Source organism: Cebidichthys violaceus, unplaced genomic scaffold (genome assembly GCF_023349555.1).
Source record: "Cebidichthys violaceus isolate CVI_PGR_0920_01 unplaced genomic scaffold, fCebVio1.0.p SCAF_1, whole genome shotgun sequence".
Lineage (NCBI taxonomy): Eukaryota > Metazoa > Chordata > Actinopteri > Perciformes > Stichaeidae > Cebidichthys > Cebidichthys violaceus.
Window position 1 is genome coordinate 1,099,985 of NW_027176262.1, and position 17,302 is coordinate 1,117,286.

The window sequence follows — 17,302 nt, forward strand, 5'->3', positions numbered from 1 at the left end:
ACACAGATTTAAAGCCCAAAATTTTTTTAAATTTTATTGTTTTAATGCTTCAGTGTGGCAAGTTGGCTCGATAGCGCCCCCTACAAAATTTTGACAAAACAGCTCTCGCAGTACGTTTCACATAGATTTATGAAATTTGGCAGGCACATGTATTACATGTGGACTTAAATAAAAGTCTCCTGGGGCCATGCTTTAAACCCAACCGAAAGTCAGCCATTTTGAATTTTTTTTTAATTTCTAGTGTTGTTTTTGCCATTTCCAGATGCTGTACTTTAACAAACTCCTCCTAGGGAAATATTCGAATCAACTTCAAATTTGGTCAGAACAGTCTAAAGACCTCTGTGATGAAAAGTTACACAAAGTTTGTTGTTTCGTGAAAGGCCGTTGCCGTAGCGACGCATTCTTCGCCATGAATAATTAAGGTGTTTTTGAGGGGCTAAAAATACTCAAAACATAATCAAACGTGTCAAACACATTTAAAATCCTGAATGTAGTCATCTGATGTGATTTTAATGCTTCAGAGTGGCAAGTCGGCTCGATAGCGCCCCCTACAAAATTTCGACGATGCAGCCCTCGCAGTACGTTTCACCTAGATGTATAAAATTTGGTGAGCAGATGTATCATATGTAGACTTAAAAATAGGTCTCGGGGTCCATGCTCTAAAGCCGACTGCATGTCAGTCATTTTTAATTTTGTATGAATTTCTTTTTTTTTTTTTTGCCATTTCCAGGTGCTGTACTTTAACAAAGTCCTCCTACGGAATTAATCAGATCAACATAGAAGAATGTGGTCAGAAGAATCTGAAGACCTTAATGATTAAAAGTTACTAAAAGCTTGAGGTTTCATCAAACGACGTGGACGTGGTGTAGCGGCCATTTTACATGGTTCGCCATCATCCATCAAGCTGTTGTAACTCGAATGTACTTTGTCAAAACTGTCCCAAACTTCACATGCTTGATGACTGTCATGACTTTAGAACTTCTACATGCCAATATTAACTCATAGTCATAGCGCCACCTACTGATAACCATGGCCGTAAGTAGGATTCTACAATTAAAACGGCCCAAACACCGAACTTATTGAAAGGGTTCGTGGGCACACCACCAGAATAAAACTTCTCTGATCTAAATATGTGCAAACTAAGATATTTGGAGAGCAGGAATTGGATAATAAAGGTTTCCAAATTGCGCTTCTACGTGGAGTTTTCCTCTCTCATCTCATCTCATCTTCAACTGCTTATCCGGGTTCGGGTCGCGGGGGCAACAGCTCCAACAGGGGACCCCAAACTTCCCTTTCCCGGGCTACATCAGCCAGCTCTGACTGGGGGATCCCGAGGTGCTACCATGCCAGTTTGGAGATATAGTCCCTCCACCTGGTCCTGGGCCTCCCTCGGGGTCTCCTCCCAGCCGGTCGGGTCTGGAACACCTCCCTAGGGAGGCGCCCAGGTGGCATCCTTACCAGATGCCTGAAGCACCTCAACTGGCTCCGTTCCACGCAAAGGAGCAGTGGCTCTACTCCGAGTCCCTCACGGATGACCGAACTTCTCACCCTATATCTAAGGGAGATGCCAGCCACCCTCCTGAGGAAACCCATTTTGATCGCTTGTACCCGCGATCTAATTCTTTCGGTCATGACCCAGTTTGCATGTCCATAGGTGCGGGTAGGAACGAAGATTGCCCGGTAGATAGAGGGCTTTGCCTTGCGGTTCAGCTCTCTTTTCGTCACAACGGTGCGGTAAAGCGACTGCAGTACCGCCCCAGCTGCTCCGATTCTCCGGCCAAACTCACGTTCCATTGTTCCCTCACTCGCGAACAAGACCCCGAGGTACTTGAACTGTTTCACTTGGGGTAAGGACTCATTCCCTACCCAGAGTGGGCAATCCACTGGTTTCCTACTGAGAACCATGGCCTCAGATTTAGAGGTGCTGATCCTCATCCCAACCGCTTCACACTCGGCTGCGAACCGATCCAGTGAGTGCTGGAGGTCACAGCCCGATGAAGACATCAGGACCACATCATCTGCAAACACCAGCGATGCAATCCTCAGCCCACCGAACTGTAAACTCCTCCCCACTACTACGACTACCCAACTACCTCAGTGACTTCCACCAGTGAAATTGATGATGCTCCCCCATCAGCCTCCAGCTCTGCCTCTACAGTAGAGGGCGTATTAGTCGGATTCAGGAGTTCCTCAAAGTGCTCCTTCCACTGCCCGATTACCCTCACAGTTGAAGTCAACAGAGTCCCATCCTTACTGTATACAGCTTGGATGTTTCCCCGTTTCCCCCTCCTGAGGTTCTGGATGGTTTTCCAGAAACACCTTGGTGCCGACCGAAAGTTCTTCTCCATGGCTACTCCAAATTCCTCCCACACCCGCTGCTTTGCCTCTTTCACGGCAGCGGCTGTAGCCCTTTGGGTCTGTCGGTACCTTACAACTGCCTCAGTAGTCCTCCGGGATAGCATATCCCGGAAGGCCTCTTTCTTCAGTCGGACGGCTTCCCTGGCCACCGTGTCCACCACGGTCTTCGAGGGTTACCGCCTCTTGAGGCACCTAAGACCTTGAGACCACAGCTCACCGCCGTAGCTTTGGCAATAGAAGCTTTGTACATCGTCCATTCCTGTTCGATGCCCCCAACCTCCACAGGGATGCTAGAAAAGTTCCGCCGGAGGGGGGAGTTGAAGATCTCCCAGACAGGGACCTCCTCCAGACGTACCCAGTTTGTCCGCACTACCCGTTTGGGCTTACCAGGTCTGTCCAGAGTTTTTCCCCACCCTCAGAGACAACTCACTACCAGATGGTGATCAGTTGATAGCTCCGTCCCTCTCTTCACCTGAGTGTCTAAAACATGCTGCCTCAGATCCGATGATACGATCACAAAATTGATCATCGACCTTCGGCCTAGGGTGCTCTGGTACAACGTACACTTATGAACATCCTTATGCTCGAACATGGTGTTCGTTATGGACAATCCATGACTAGCACAGAAGTCCAACAACAAACGACCGCTCGGGTTTAGATCAGGGAGGCCATTCCTCCCAATCACGCCTCTCCAGGTATCCCCATCGTTGCCCACGTGCGCGTAAAAATCCTCGAACAGAATTATGGAGTCCCCTACTGGAGCCCCATACTGGACTCCAGTCAGGGTTTCCAAGAGGGCCGAGTACTCTGAACTGTTGTTCGGTGCACAACAGTCAGATCCCCCCCACCCCTCATAACCTGCAGGCGTAGTGAGGCGACCCTCTCGTTCACTGGGGTAAACTCCAATGCAGTGGCACTCAGCCGGGGATTTGTGAGTATCCCCACATCCTACATTGGCTGACCTTTGGTTTAAACTGATTTCTTTACAAAAAGATGGGTTTTTTTCCACATGGAACTATACATTCTCCCATTTCTCCTCAACTCTTCCAGCTTTGAGTCACTCAGCAGTGATTGTCAGAGCTACCTGCACTAACTTTGACAGTCTGTTATGTTACTAACACTGAAGCGCATTCACACACATTCAGCTTTTTGTACATTTTTACAGAATTACAGTTATGATTGTATTTGGAGGTACAATCAAAACATTCAAGGCTTAAGACCTGGCAAAATAACTTGGCTACACCATTGGTCGACACAGGAAAACTCGTGCACGCAGTGTATGATGGTCACAGAAATGCATGGCTGCGTCACCCAGAGTCCTGCCAGTACCCTCGACATGAGTGAAGATGCGAGGGCCTGATCATTGATGCTTGCAGCTTTAATTGTTACTAATATTGAATTAATAAAAGATAATAGAAGTAAATTCATCTGTTTGTATTCATGAATCATTACAAATATGCAGTGATTAAAATGAAATCATGTCTATAAAAATGTTGATGCATCAAGAAGTATCGATATTGGTTTTATAATTACATCGTAGCACTCTGAACCTGAATCGAATTGTGTGGTGCCTAGAGATTCACACCACTAATCACAAGTCTTTTACGGTTCAGTTTATACTTTATACTCAGCCATGTGCTGCACTGACAGTTACCAACTTTTTTAGAATCAGTGCTCTAATGAACTGAATAGAGCTTAAACGCATCTTAATGTAACTCAATGCATCAGTTAGCGGTTAGCTGCAGGACTGTGCTGCCCACCAGCTGTTAACAACATACGTTCAACACAGATTTGTTGTTCACAAAAAAGTATTATCAGTGAAAATGATGGTGCACGAGAGTGTTAAACTACAGGTGTGTAGGGCCCCATCAGGAACCAGGTCTATAACACCAAACCCACAGCATCATCAAGGCACACAGAAAATCTGTTTTGGTTACGCAGAGCTTTTCCTCTGGTGTTTACACTCCTGTGAATTAGTCACTGGACTCATGATTTGTATTATCAATATATCAATATAAGAAATACAATCAACCACTCAACACTTCCCACTGAGTCGTCACATTTTCCATGTTTCTAAAATAGAATTCAATTATTTCAGTTCATCAAATCCCACATTAATTAGTGACAACAAGTATTACCACTTTGAAGAAAATATAAATATTTACTGACTTTTGTTATTTCGTCTACATTGTAATTTTGTAACAGGTCAACATTTTAAAACAAAAGGAACGTTTACATGTATTCCGTATCTTTGACATTTGCAATCCAAACATGATAGGATTTAAAAGTGGTTGTATGATGAGAAAATACAGTGAGAGGATGATACGCAGCACTCTAGGTACACTGGTCATATCAAATCTACTCTGAACTATTTCAAAGCAGCAACCAAAGGAAAAGTTTAGCAGAGAAGCGAGGTGAGGTGTGCAGGTACTGACAGCTTTTTGTCTGGTCTGTTTAGAACCAGAGAAACAAATCTGAAGAATTTTCATGTAAGAGTAAAGGATTGGAAGCAGAGGGACTAAGATGGTGAGAACAGTACTAAACAATCCATAAATGTTGTTCACTTCAGTGTCAGAACACGCCAACTTAACAACAAGGTAGTTACTGCAATACAAACTGTTAATGATGTTTCCACAAAATGTCAAACGGATGTTTAAAGATAAAGTAATTAAGAATTTCACAAAAGAATAAAACCATAATACAGCGATAAAGATAACAGCTTTGTTAAATGTCATATGTGTGTTATACTGTAGAGGATAACAGATAGCAAGATATCTGTCATAAGACATGACGGCTAAATTACAAAACTCTATACTTGCATATGTATACAAACAATAAATCTGCAGGAAACAAAGTGAAGCAGAAACAGTGTGAATGTCAGAGAGGATCTGAACCAGAAGGAATGGAAACAACCCTGTACTACCATACAGTTCATTTACAAACAGGCTGCAGAGAAAAAGGTACATAGGTTCATGTAAGCTTCTGTTCATACAGATAACCACAATCAGAGAAATGTTGACAATAGCTATAATAATGTATAACATTGCAGTTAACATAAAATACAAGTACTTCACATTACCTACACGCACATAAGCTCCAAGACTGAAGTAAGATAAAGTTGATGAAGTTGAATTCAACATTGTTTATGACACAACAAGTATCTGCAAATGAAACAGGATCACATCACACATGGTTCAGGTTCTATCACCTGTTGTGCTGCAGACTGCTGCAGTCACTTCCATCGGCTGCAGACACCTTTGTACCTTTTCAGAGGTGAAGAATCTAACAGCCAGCAACACTTTTCTATCAGGTCCCACACCAGCCTATCAGATCACATTCAGTCCCATCAGTGTCACCTACCTCCTGACGTAATTCCTAATCCTCGCCACCTCGTTACCATCAGTCCTTGTTGTTGTAGTATCCTACATCCTGTCATCCCCAACTTCCCATCAGTTGCACCGACGTCACAATGTCCTCACCCATGTCCCGTTGTTTTCAACAATGTCCCGTCGTTGTCATTTATGTACTTGTCACCTACGTCTTGTCGTCATGCTGTTGTCAACATCTGCGTGCGGTTGTCATCCTGTATTTTTTTGTTGTAACCTTCGTCCCAATCGTCATAGTCAGGAACGTCCCACCACATCGTCTCGTCATCGTCCCGTCATCGTTCCGTCATCATCTTTTTGTCATCTACGTCATCCAGTCATCCTCTACTACGTCTAATCGTCATCTTTTTGTTGTAACCTGTCCATCGCTGCCATAACCTTTGTCCCATCGTCCAGGCGTCGGTTTAACCGGTATACCGGTTCAACCAGTACCGGTTTTAATTTCCCGTATGATATAAATTTTTCACACACCGTCATACCGGTGCATAGCCGAAACAGCTGCTGTCACTCTTCAACAGGCAGCTAAATATTGTTCGCCGCTATGAGCGCCACGGTCGGAACTAGTTGTCTTAAGTGTATTGAGAGGGAACCCTAATCATGGTTATACCTTTATAACAACAATTAACAACCCACAAGTAACTCTCTTTAACAGGGCAAAACACCACAACACATTAGTTTGTGACACAAACAATTTGTAACACTAATAATTGTACATTTATAAAATTTCACCGCCAAATGGCATGCTGTGTACAGCTCGCTAGCTAGCCCGTTAGCTAGTTTGTTAACAGCTGGGAGAGGCTCCTTTCGCCACAGTAACTTTACATTAAAGAACAGAAAATAGGACCGTCATCGTACCGTCATCGCCATCGTCCCGTCATCGTCATCGTACCGTCAACGTCCCATCATTGTCCCCTCCTTTGTCCCTTCATTGTCACTTACGTCCCTTCGTTGTCAAATAAGTACCATCGTCTTCCCCTACTTTACTTCCCCCCTTCTGTCTCTGGTAGTGTGGAGATAGCATGACAATACTTGGTATCGAACGATACTCAAAGCCCAGGTTTCAGTATCGGGACTGATAAAAGTCAGATTTGTGCATCTCTAGTTTCAAACCTGTATTTCCGGCTCAGATCAAACAGAAAAGGCCAAAAGTCGAGACCAAACGAGGTAGATGTGAAGGGAGCTTGAGACTGTAACGTAAAGTCACTGATTCTAGAGAGTCTTTATGTTTTCAAATGGTAAATGCACTGTACTTGTATATCTCTTTTCTAGTCTTCTGACCACTCAAAGCGCTTTAACACTACATGTCATCATTCACCCATTCACACCCATTCATACACTGATGACAGGGGCTACCATGCAAGGTGCAACTTACAGTCATACCCATTCATACACCAGCACGGAGCAATTTGGGGTTAAGCGTCTTGCCCAAGGACATGGAAATGGACACACCAACATGGACTAGCGGAGCCATGGATCAAATCGGTCGATCCTCTGATTGATGGACGACCCGCTCTACCACTGAGCCATAGGCCACCCCAGCCCAACATTGACCTCAACTCCACACTTTAAAAGAATCTGAATGCTACAATTCATATCCAACATTTTCTGACCAGCAGAACTAATATTTTCTAATGTTTGTCTGTCCATCCTGAGGTTGTCTCAGAGCGGTCTGAGGTGAGGTCATTATCGAACGCCTGTGGACCAGTGACACCAGTGCTGAGGTCTCACTGGTCCACAGCTCTGACTAATTTGCTTCAGAGGGAATTAGTGGAAACTGTGTCTACTGTGAAGAAGCCTCAGAGACAAACATTGTTGACAGGCTGAAGTGACCTTTCACCTTTGACACTGTTCTACTGCTAACCTCTCTGTCACTCCCCTCCAGCTCTCTGACCACTATTTCATGTCCTACTCCCTCTCCCTATCCTCTGCCCCATCACTTCCTCCACCTACCCACATCATTTCTACCCAGAGTCATCTCCGCTCCCTCTCCCCTGCTGATCTTTCCTCTTCTGTCACCTCTGCTCTCCCTGACCCTGAATCCTTCTCTCTCCTATCCCCTGATACTGCTACTGATCTTCTCCTCTCCACCCTTACTTCTTCTTTGGACAAACTCTGTCCCTTCACCTCCAGGCCTGCACGCCCAACTCCACCTGCCCCGTGGCTGTCAGACGCAGTGCGTACTGATAGACGGAGCCTAAGAGAGGCTGAGCGTAAATGGAGAAAAGGCAAACTCCCGGAGGACCTTCTTAACTTCCAAGCTCTTCTTTCCACTTTTTCCTCCTCTCTATCTACTGCTAAAGCTGCGTTTTTCCGCTCTAAAATCCTAACCTCTGCTTCCATTCCTAAAAAACTCTTTGAAACTTTCACTTCACTCCTCCAACCCCCACCCCCTCCTCCTACTTCCTCCCTTCTCCCTGATGATTTCTCCAACTTCTTTGACAAGAAGGTAAACGATATCAGATCCTCCTTCTCTCAGCCCCTCTCTCCCTGTCCAATCCTGCCCCCACAGCTCTCCCTCCCATCTCCACACCCCATCTTACCCTTTCTGGCTCCTCTCTCCCCTAACAAGGTCCTGAACCTTGTTACGTCTAACCGCCCCACCACGTGCTCCCTTGACCAGATCCCTTCCCCTCTTCTTCAGTCTATTGTGACTGAACTCCTTCCTTTCCTCACCCACCTCATCAACACATCTCTTGTTTCAGGATGCTTTCCCATGGCCTTCAAGACTGCCAGAGTCACCCCCCTTCTGAAGAAACCATCACTTGACCCCTCTGATGTCAAGAACTTCAGACCGGTTTGTCTTCTACCCTTTCTATCCAAAACACTTGAACGTGCTGTCTTTAACCAACTGTCTTCCTATCTCCACCAAAACAGCCTTTTGGACCCCCACCAGTCCGGGTTCAAAGTGGGTCACTCGACAGAGACGGCCCTCCTTGCGGTGACAGAGTCGCTTCACGCCGCGAGAGCTAACTCTCTCTCCTCTGTCCTGATTCTCCTGGACCTGTATGCGGCATTTGACACTGTGAACCATCAAATCCTCCTCTCATCCCTCGAGGGGATGGGCGTCTCAGGATCTGCACTCTCCCTGTTTGCATCCTACCTGACGGGTCGATCCTACAAGGTGACCTGGAGGGGGGCCGTGTCGGAACCACGCATGCTGACTACGGGGGTTCCGCAAGAGTCAGTCCTGGGCCCTCATCTCTTCTCGCTCTACACAACATCTCTGGGTTCTGTTATTCGCTCGCATGACTTCTCCTACCATTGTTATGCCGATGACACCCAGCTGGTCTTGTCATTTTCCCCCGGTGACACCCAAGTGGAGACGCGCATCGCTGCGTGTTTGGCTGACATCTCGAAGTGGATGACGACACACCACCTCAAGCTCAACCTAGACAAAACTGAGCTACTGTTCCTTTCGGGGAAGGGTTGCCCGCACCGGGACCTGTCCATTACCATTGATGATATTGTGGTGACGCCAACTTGGACTGCGAGGAACCTGGGTGTGACCCTGGATGACCAACTGTCATTCTCAGCAAACATTTCATCTGTTACACGCTCCTGCAGATTCCTGCTCTACAACATCAGGAGGATTCGTCCCTTCCTCACTGACGAGACACCGCAGGTTCTCATCCAGGCTCTTGTCATCTCCCGCCTGGACTACTGCAACTCTCTACTCGCCGGAGCCCCGGCGTTGGCCATCAGACCTCTGGAGCTTGTCCAGAAAGCCGCAGCTCGCCTGGTGTTCAATCGCCCCAAGTTCTCCCACACAACTTCCTTTCTCCGTTCTCTACACTGGCTACCTGTAAGAGCTCACATCCAGTTTAAGACTCTGGTGCTAGCCTACAGGGCAGTGAAAGGAACAGCTCCTTTGTATCTCCAGGCCATGGTCAAGCCCTACACCCCTGCCCGACCACTTTGCTCTGCTGCCTCGGGGCGATCGGTCACCCCGTCGCCCCGTCGCTCAGAGGTCCTGGCGGCCAATCAACCCGGTCACGGCTGTTTTCTGTCCTGGCCCCACAGTGGTGGAATGAACTTCCCACTGACGTCAGGACAGCGGAGTCGCTGCCCATCTTTCGGCGCAGGTTGAAAACCCACCTCTTCAGGAAGTGCTACCCTGAGCCTTCCACCTAGCACTTATTGTATTCGTATTACTTATAGCACTAACTGTTGTTTCTGTACTTTGGCTCTGAGTTATGCTCTGCTTCATGCTCTTAGATGCTTGTTTGGAAAAGGAAATGTACTTATGAATTCTGGTGAGTAGTAGTTCTTTTGATTACCAATGTTGAATGCACTTATTGTAAGTCGCTTTGGATGAAAGCGTCTGCTAAATGACTGTAATGTAATGTAATGTAAGTAGATTCACACTGTTTTGGTCAACTGTCATTGAGAACCAGAGCTTTCTATGTTGAACTCTTTGAACCCTGATACAACATTGATCTCTATGTTTTCATAAACTCAGAGAGACTCTAGAACCAAAGCAAAGCTAAAGTCATGAAGTCAGTGAGGAAAGAGGGAGGATGGTAGAAACCCTCATCTCATCTTTGTCTGCTTATCCGGGATCGGGTCGCGGGGGCAACAGCTCCAGCAGGGGACCCCAAACTTCCCTTTCCCGGGCTACATCAGCCAGCTCTGACTGGGGGATCCCGAGGCGCTCCCAGGCCAGTTTGGAGATATAGTCCCTCCACCTGGTCCTGGGCCTCCCTCGGGGTCTCCTCCCAGCTGGTCGTGCCTGGAACACCTCCCTAGGGAGGCGCCCAGGTGGCATCCTCACCAGATGCCCGAACCACCTCAACTGGCTCCTTTCCACGCAAAGAAGCAGCGGCTCTACTCCGAGTCCCTCACGGATGACCGAACTTCTCACCCTATCTCTAAGGGAGATGCCAGCCACCCTCCTGAAGAAACCCATTTTGGCCACTTGTACCCGCGATCTAATTCTTTCGGTCATGACCCAGTCCACATGACCATAGGTGAGGGTAGGAACGAAGATTGCCCGGTAGATAGAGAGCTTTGCCTTGCGGTTCAGCTCTCTTTTCGTCACAACGGTGCGGTAAAGCGACTGCAACACCGCCCCAGCTGCTCCGATTCTCCGGCCAATCTCACGTTCCATTGTTCCCTCACTCGCGAACAAGACCCTGAGTTACTTGAACTCCTTCACTTGGGGTAAGGACTCATTCCCTACCCGGAGTGGGCAATCCGCCGATTTCCTGCTGAGAACCACGGCCTCAGATTTAGAGGTTCTGATCCTCATCCCAACCGCTTCACACTCGGCTGCGAACCGATCCAGTGAGTGCTGGAGGTCACAGCCCGATGAAGACATCAGGACCACATCATCTGCAAAAAGCAGCGATGCAATCCTCAGCCCACCGAACTGTAAACACTCCTCCCCACGACTACGCCTACTGGTAGAAACTACAGAATCTATTGTCGCTGTAAACGTTGGGCTTTATCACTCGATGAAGAGTTCAACCACATGTTCCACAAAGAGTTATTTCTGTATTAGAACTGAATGCTCATTGGTTAGAGGAGAAGTCTTTATTATTTATTAGTGAATAACAGCAGCTTGTTATGTCACATGACTCAGAACATGATAAACTCTGTGTTTTTATTACAGGATGCTGCTACAGGCTTCATTCTATATATTTTACTGTTGGTTCTCTTTGCAGTGCTGAAATGTAACATTTCAAGGCGCCGTTACTTTAACGAAGTCCTCCTAGAGATTTGACCCGATTGACTTCAGATTCGGTCAGCATGCTCTTGAGACCTTCGCCATGAACAAATAAACTGATGTAACTCGAATCCACATCATCAGATCTTTACCAGATTTCACATGTTTCATTAGACTCCAGGCCTGAAGACATCTGCAGGCCAATTTTGTATAATAGTTATAGCGCCACCTACAGGCAACAGTAAGTTAAAGTCTCTATACTTTGGCTTTTTTCTCTTAGTAGGTAAATCAGATCAACATCAAATTAGTTCCACACAAATGTAAGAAGTTCATAATGCCAGTTCATGAAGCTTTTGATGTTTTTGTCAAATGCCGTTGTTGTGGCGACGCAGTCTTCGCCGTGAAAAATGAAGATGCTTTTGAGGGGCTAAAAATGCTCGAAACAAAGCAAAACTTCGGATACACATTTAAAGTAAAAAATGTAGTTACATATTATGGTTTTAATGCTTCAGATTGGCAAGTCAGCTTGATAGCGCCCCCTACAAAATTTGGACGAAGCAGCCCTGGCAGTACGTTTCACATAGATCTATAAAATTTGGTAAGAACATGGATCACATTTGGACTTAAAAGAAAGTCTCCTGGGTCTATGCTCTAAACCCAACCGGAAGTCAGCCATTTGGAAATTTTTTTAAATTTCTAGTGTTGTTTTTGCCATTTCCAGGCGCTGTACTTTAACGAACACCTCCTAGGGAAATATTCAAATCAACTTCAAATTTGGTCAGAACAATCTAAAGACCTTTGTGATGAAAAGTTACTCAAAGTTTGTTGTTTCGTGAAAGGCCGTTGCCGTAGCAACACATTCTTCAGCTTCCATCAAGCTGTTTTAACTCGACTGTACTTTGTCAAAACTGTCCCAAACTTCACATGCTTGATTACTGTCATGATTTTAGGACTTCTGCCTGCCAATATTGACTCATAGTCATAGCGCCACCTACTGATAACCATGGACTTAAGCAGGATTCTATAATTACAGCGGCCCAAACACTGAACTTATTGAAAGGGTTCGTGGGCACACCACCAGAATAAGACTTCTCTGATCAAAATATGTGCAAACTAAGATGTTTGGAGAGCAGAAATTGGATAAAAAAGGTTTCCAAATCGCGCTTCTATGTGGAATTTTCATTCATGGTAAATTTAATTGTTTTTGTTTGTTTTGGAACAGGCCGTAGTGTAAAGTAATTTCATGCAATGTGAAGTTTGTTTAATAATATCAAACAGCACCCAGCCTAATTTATATGAGAGATTATCCTACATTGGCTGACCTTTGGTTTAAACTGATTTCTTTACAAAAAGATGGGTTTTTTTCCACATGGAACTATACATTCTCCTATTTCTCCTCGACTCTTCCAGCTTTGAGTCACTCAGCAGTGATTGTCAGAGCTACCTGCACAAACAAACAACCTGCATTAACTTTGACAGTTTGTTATGTTACTAACATTGAAGCGCATTCACACACATTCAGCTTTTTGTACATTTTTACAGTATTACAGTTATGATTGTATTCAAAGGTACACTCAAAACATTCAAGGCTTAAGACCTGGCAAAATAACTTGGCTACACCATTGGTCGACACAGGAAATACTGTTTAACTCGTGCACGCAGTGTATGATGGTCACAGAAATGCATGGCTGCGTCTCCCAGAGTCCTGCCAGTACCCTCGACATGCGTGAAGATGAGAGGGCCCAATCATTGATGCTTGCAGCTTTAATTGTTACTAATATTGAATTAATAACAGATAATAGAAGTAAATTCATCTGTTTTTATTCATGAATCATTACAAATATGCAGTGATTAAAATGAAATCATGTCTATAAAAATGTTGATGCATCAAGAAGTATCAATATTGCTTTTATAATCACATCGTAGCACTCTAAACCTGAATCAAATTGTGTGGTGCCTAGAGCCACTAATCACAAATCTTTTACAGTTCAGTGCGGTTCAGGCTTTTGGTCTACAATAATACTACAATTTATACTCAGCCATGTGCTGCACTGACAGTTACCAACTTTTTTAGAATCAGTGCTCTAATGGACTGTTTTTAATGCTTGTAAATGATTCACACCACTGTCATCTACAGGTGCTTACAGGAAGGAAAAGAGAACAGTAACTCCACCCTGACTATGTAAGGCCCTCCCATGACTCACTTTCTTGTGGTGAAGTGTGCCGATCATCTGGTGCCGTCTGACAGATTGTACCGCAGCACCAGGCTCAGGGATAGATTCATAGAAGTCTCACACACTGCTCCTTTAAAGATTGTAATTAAGAAAGTTGAGTAAAAATGTTCAAGTGACAAATCTATTTGTGATTCAAGCTCAATCTCTAAATATTGATGAATAAAGTAGAGATGTTCCCATACCTGATCTCTCCTATTGAATGAGAGCACACTGAACACATCATGATGACGTCATAATTCACCTTCACCCAAAACTGATTTTTACTGAATAGAGCTTGAACGCATCATAATGTAACTCAATGCATCAGTTAGCGGTTAGCTTCATTATTATGCCAAGCAGGACTGTGCTGCCCACCAGCTGTTAACAACATACGTTCAACACAGATTTGTTGTTCACATAAAAGTATTATCAGTGAAAATGATGGTGCACGAGAGTGTTAAACTACAGGTGTGTAGGGCCCCATCAGGAACCAGGTCTATAACACCAAACCCACAGCATCATCAAGGCACACAGAAAATCTGTTTTGGTTACGCAGAGCTTTTCCTCTGGTGTTTACACTCCTGTGAATTAGTCACTGGACTCATGATTTGTATTATCAACATAACAATATAAGAAATACAATCAACCACTCAACACTTCCCACTGAGTCGTCACGATTTCCATGTTTCTAAAATAGATTTCTGTAATTAATTCAGTTCATCAAATCCCACATTAATCAGTGACAACAAGTATTACCACTTTGAATAAATATTTACTGACTTTTGTTATTTCATCAATATTGTATCTTTGTAACAGGTCAACATTTTAAAGCAAAAGGAACGTTTACATGTATTCCGTATCTTTGACATTTGCAATCCAAACATGATAGGATTCAAAAGTGGTTGTATGATGAGAAAATAAAGTGAAAGGATGATACGCAGCACTCTAGGTACACTGGTCATATCAAATCTACTCTGAACTATTTCAAAGCAGCAGCCAAAGGAAAAGTTTAGCAGAGAAGCGAGGTGAGGTGTGCAGGTACTGACAGCTCTTTGTCTGGTCTGTTTAGAACCAGAGAAACAAATCTGAAGAATTTTCATGTAAGAGTAAAGGATTGGAAGCAGAGGGACTAAAATAGAGAGAACAATACCAAACAATCCATAAATGTTATTCACTTCAGTGTCAGAACACGCCAACTTAACAACAAGGTAGTTACTACAATACAAACTGTTCATGATGTTTCCACAAAATGTCAAACGGATGTTTAAAGATAAAGTAATTAAGAATTTCACAAAAGAATAAAACCATAATACAGCGATAAAGAAAACAGCTTTGTTAAATGTCATATGTGTGTTATACTGTAGAGGATAACAGATAGCAAGATATCTGTCATAAGACATGACGGCTAAATTACAAAACTCTATACTTGCATATGTATACAAACAATAAATCTGCGGGAAACAAAGTGAAGCAGAAACAGTGTGAATGTCAGAGAGGATCTGAACCAGAAGGAATGGAAACAATCCTGTACTACCATACAGTTCATTTACAAACAGGCTGCAGAGAAAAAGGTACATAGGTTCATGTAAGCTTCTGTTCATACAGATAACCACAATCAGAGAAATGTTGACAATAGCTATAATAATGTATAACATTGCAGTTAACATAAAATACAAGTACTTCACATTCCCTACATGCACATAAGCGCCAAGAATGAAGTAAGATAAAGTTGAATTCAACATTCTTTATGGCACAACAAGTATCTGTAAATGAAACAGGATCACATCACACATGGTTCAGGTTCTATCACCTGTTGTGCTGCAGACTGCTGCAGTCACTTCCATCGGCTGCAGACACCTTTGTACCTTTTCAGAGGTGAAGAATCTAACAGCCAGCAACACTTTTCTATCAGGTCCCACACCAGCCTATCAGATCACATTCAGTCCCATCAGTGTCACCTACCTCCTGACGTAATTCCCAGTCCTTGTCACCTAAGTCTAGGTCATCATCTTGTTGTTGTAGTATCCTACATCCCTTCATTATTTTAAAAAAACGTCTCGTCCTCTTCACCTACATACTTGTCACCTACGTCCCGTCGTCATGTTATTGTCATCATCTGCATCTTGTTGTCACACTGTCTTCCTCTACTACGTCCCATCGTCATCCCATCATCGTCCCGCCATCGTCCCGTCATCTCCTAGTTGCTATCCCATCACCATCCTGTCACCTACGACATAACTGTCCCACCGGAGATTCTGTGACTTGGAGGGCCCGGGGATGCTACCTTCATCCCACTCAGGAGGCGCCTGGGTGGGAGGAGGGAAATAAGGCAGAAGCAGGGCAAGAGGAGCGGCCTGCAGGCTAGACTAAGAGCTGACCCCAACCAACCAGCTCTACCGAGTTTTTTTCTGGCAAACTCCCAGCCACTCGTCAACAAGATCGACGAAATGAGGCTGAGGATTACGTCGCACAACATGAGCAGCTCTGTGATGGTAATTACAGAGACTTGGCTGGACAGCACCGCTCCCCACGAAGCCATCGAGCTAGCGGGTCGAACGGTTTACCGAGGAGACAGGACTGCAAACTCCGGCAAGAGCAGAGGTGGAGGAGCGTGCATCTACGTGAACAACGACTGGTGTACAGTTACGGATATCATTGGGAAACACTGCTCCCCGGACCTAGAATACCTGGCTGTGAAATCCAGACCGTTCTATCTGCCAAGGGAACTTTCTGCCATCCTCATCACAGCTGTTTACATCCCCCCCCCACATGCTAACGTGAAGCTAGCTCTGGAGGAGCTGCACAGCACTGTTACCAACCAGCTAAACGCTCAAGGGGGAGCTGTGATTGTGGTGGGAGACTTCAACCATGCAGAACTAAAGACAGTGCTGCCCAAGTTCCACAGAAATGTAAGATTCCCGACCAGAGACAAGAATACTTTGGACCAGGTGTACACCAACATTACAGGATCATACAAAGCTGCACCATCTCCACACCTCGGCTTATCAGACCACCTCTCTCTGATAATCACGTCATCATATAAACCAGTAATTTGCAAAACAAGACCAGCTTTCAAAACCATTCAAGTATGGAGCGATGATGCCGCTTCACTTCTGCAGGACTGCTTTGAAAGCAAGTACTATGAAGTGTTTGCACAGGGAGCTGACCTGGAGGAGTACACCTCGGCTATCCTGGCCTACCTACACTTCTGCACAGAGACAGTAACGACCACCAAAACCATCAAAGTGTTCCCAAATCAAAAACCCTGGCTGGACAGAAACGTGTGGTTACTGCATGGAGCAAGAGATGCTGCCTTCTGGTCTGGTGACATACAGGCCTACAAAAATGCACAAAGGGACCTGAATAAGGGCATCAGAGAGGCCAAGCGCAGACACAAACAGCGCATCGAGAGACACTTCAAGAACAACGAACCCCGGAGCATGTGGAGAGGAATTAAAACCCTGACTGACTACAAGAGCAGCACCACACAGATCAGTCAGGACAGTGACCTCCCTGACACCCTGAACCGCTTCTTCACCCGCTTTGATAGTCAGCACAGCGGAGCAACAGCTGAGAAAACCCAGCCCAAGGAGGAGCAGACACTCTTCCTCCAGCACCACCAGGTGAGGTCCGCTCTGAGGAGGATCAACATCACCAAGGCAGCGGTATCAGACAGGGTG

The 17,302-nt window shown here is 45.0% G+C and overlaps 2 protein-coding genes across 2 annotated transcripts; both read right to left on the reverse strand.

The window, feature by feature from the left end:
- Positions 1-4,541: 4,541 nt before the first annotated feature.
- LOC137888654 (olfactory receptor 2A14-like) lies at positions 4,542-5,504 on the reverse strand. The gene has a single exon (XM_068732118.1). It carries the CDS (start codon positions 5,496-5,498, stop codon positions 4,542-4,544), a length of 957 nt encoding a protein of 318 aa, XP_068588219.1. The 5' UTR covers positions 5,499-5,504.
- An 8,903-nt stretch (positions 5,505-14,407) lies between these two features.
- LOC137888819 (olfactory receptor 11A1-like) lies at positions 14,408-15,364 on the reverse strand. The gene has a single exon (XM_068732356.1). The coding sequence runs from the start codon at positions 15,362-15,364 to the stop codon at positions 14,408-14,410; it is 957 nt and encodes a 318-aa protein (XP_068588457.1).
- Positions 15,365-17,302: the final 1,938 nt, after the last annotated feature.

What these genes read in the sequence shown, in the direction of transcription:
- LOC137888654 (XM_068732118.1), bottom strand. Translation starts at nt 5,498, where the DNA reads ATGTTGAATTCAACTTCATCAACTTTATCTTACTTCAGTCTTGGAGCT.
- LOC137888819 (XM_068732356.1), bottom strand. Translation starts at nt 15,364, where the DNA reads ATGTTGAATTCAACTTTATCTTACTTCATTCTTGGCGCTTATGTGCAT.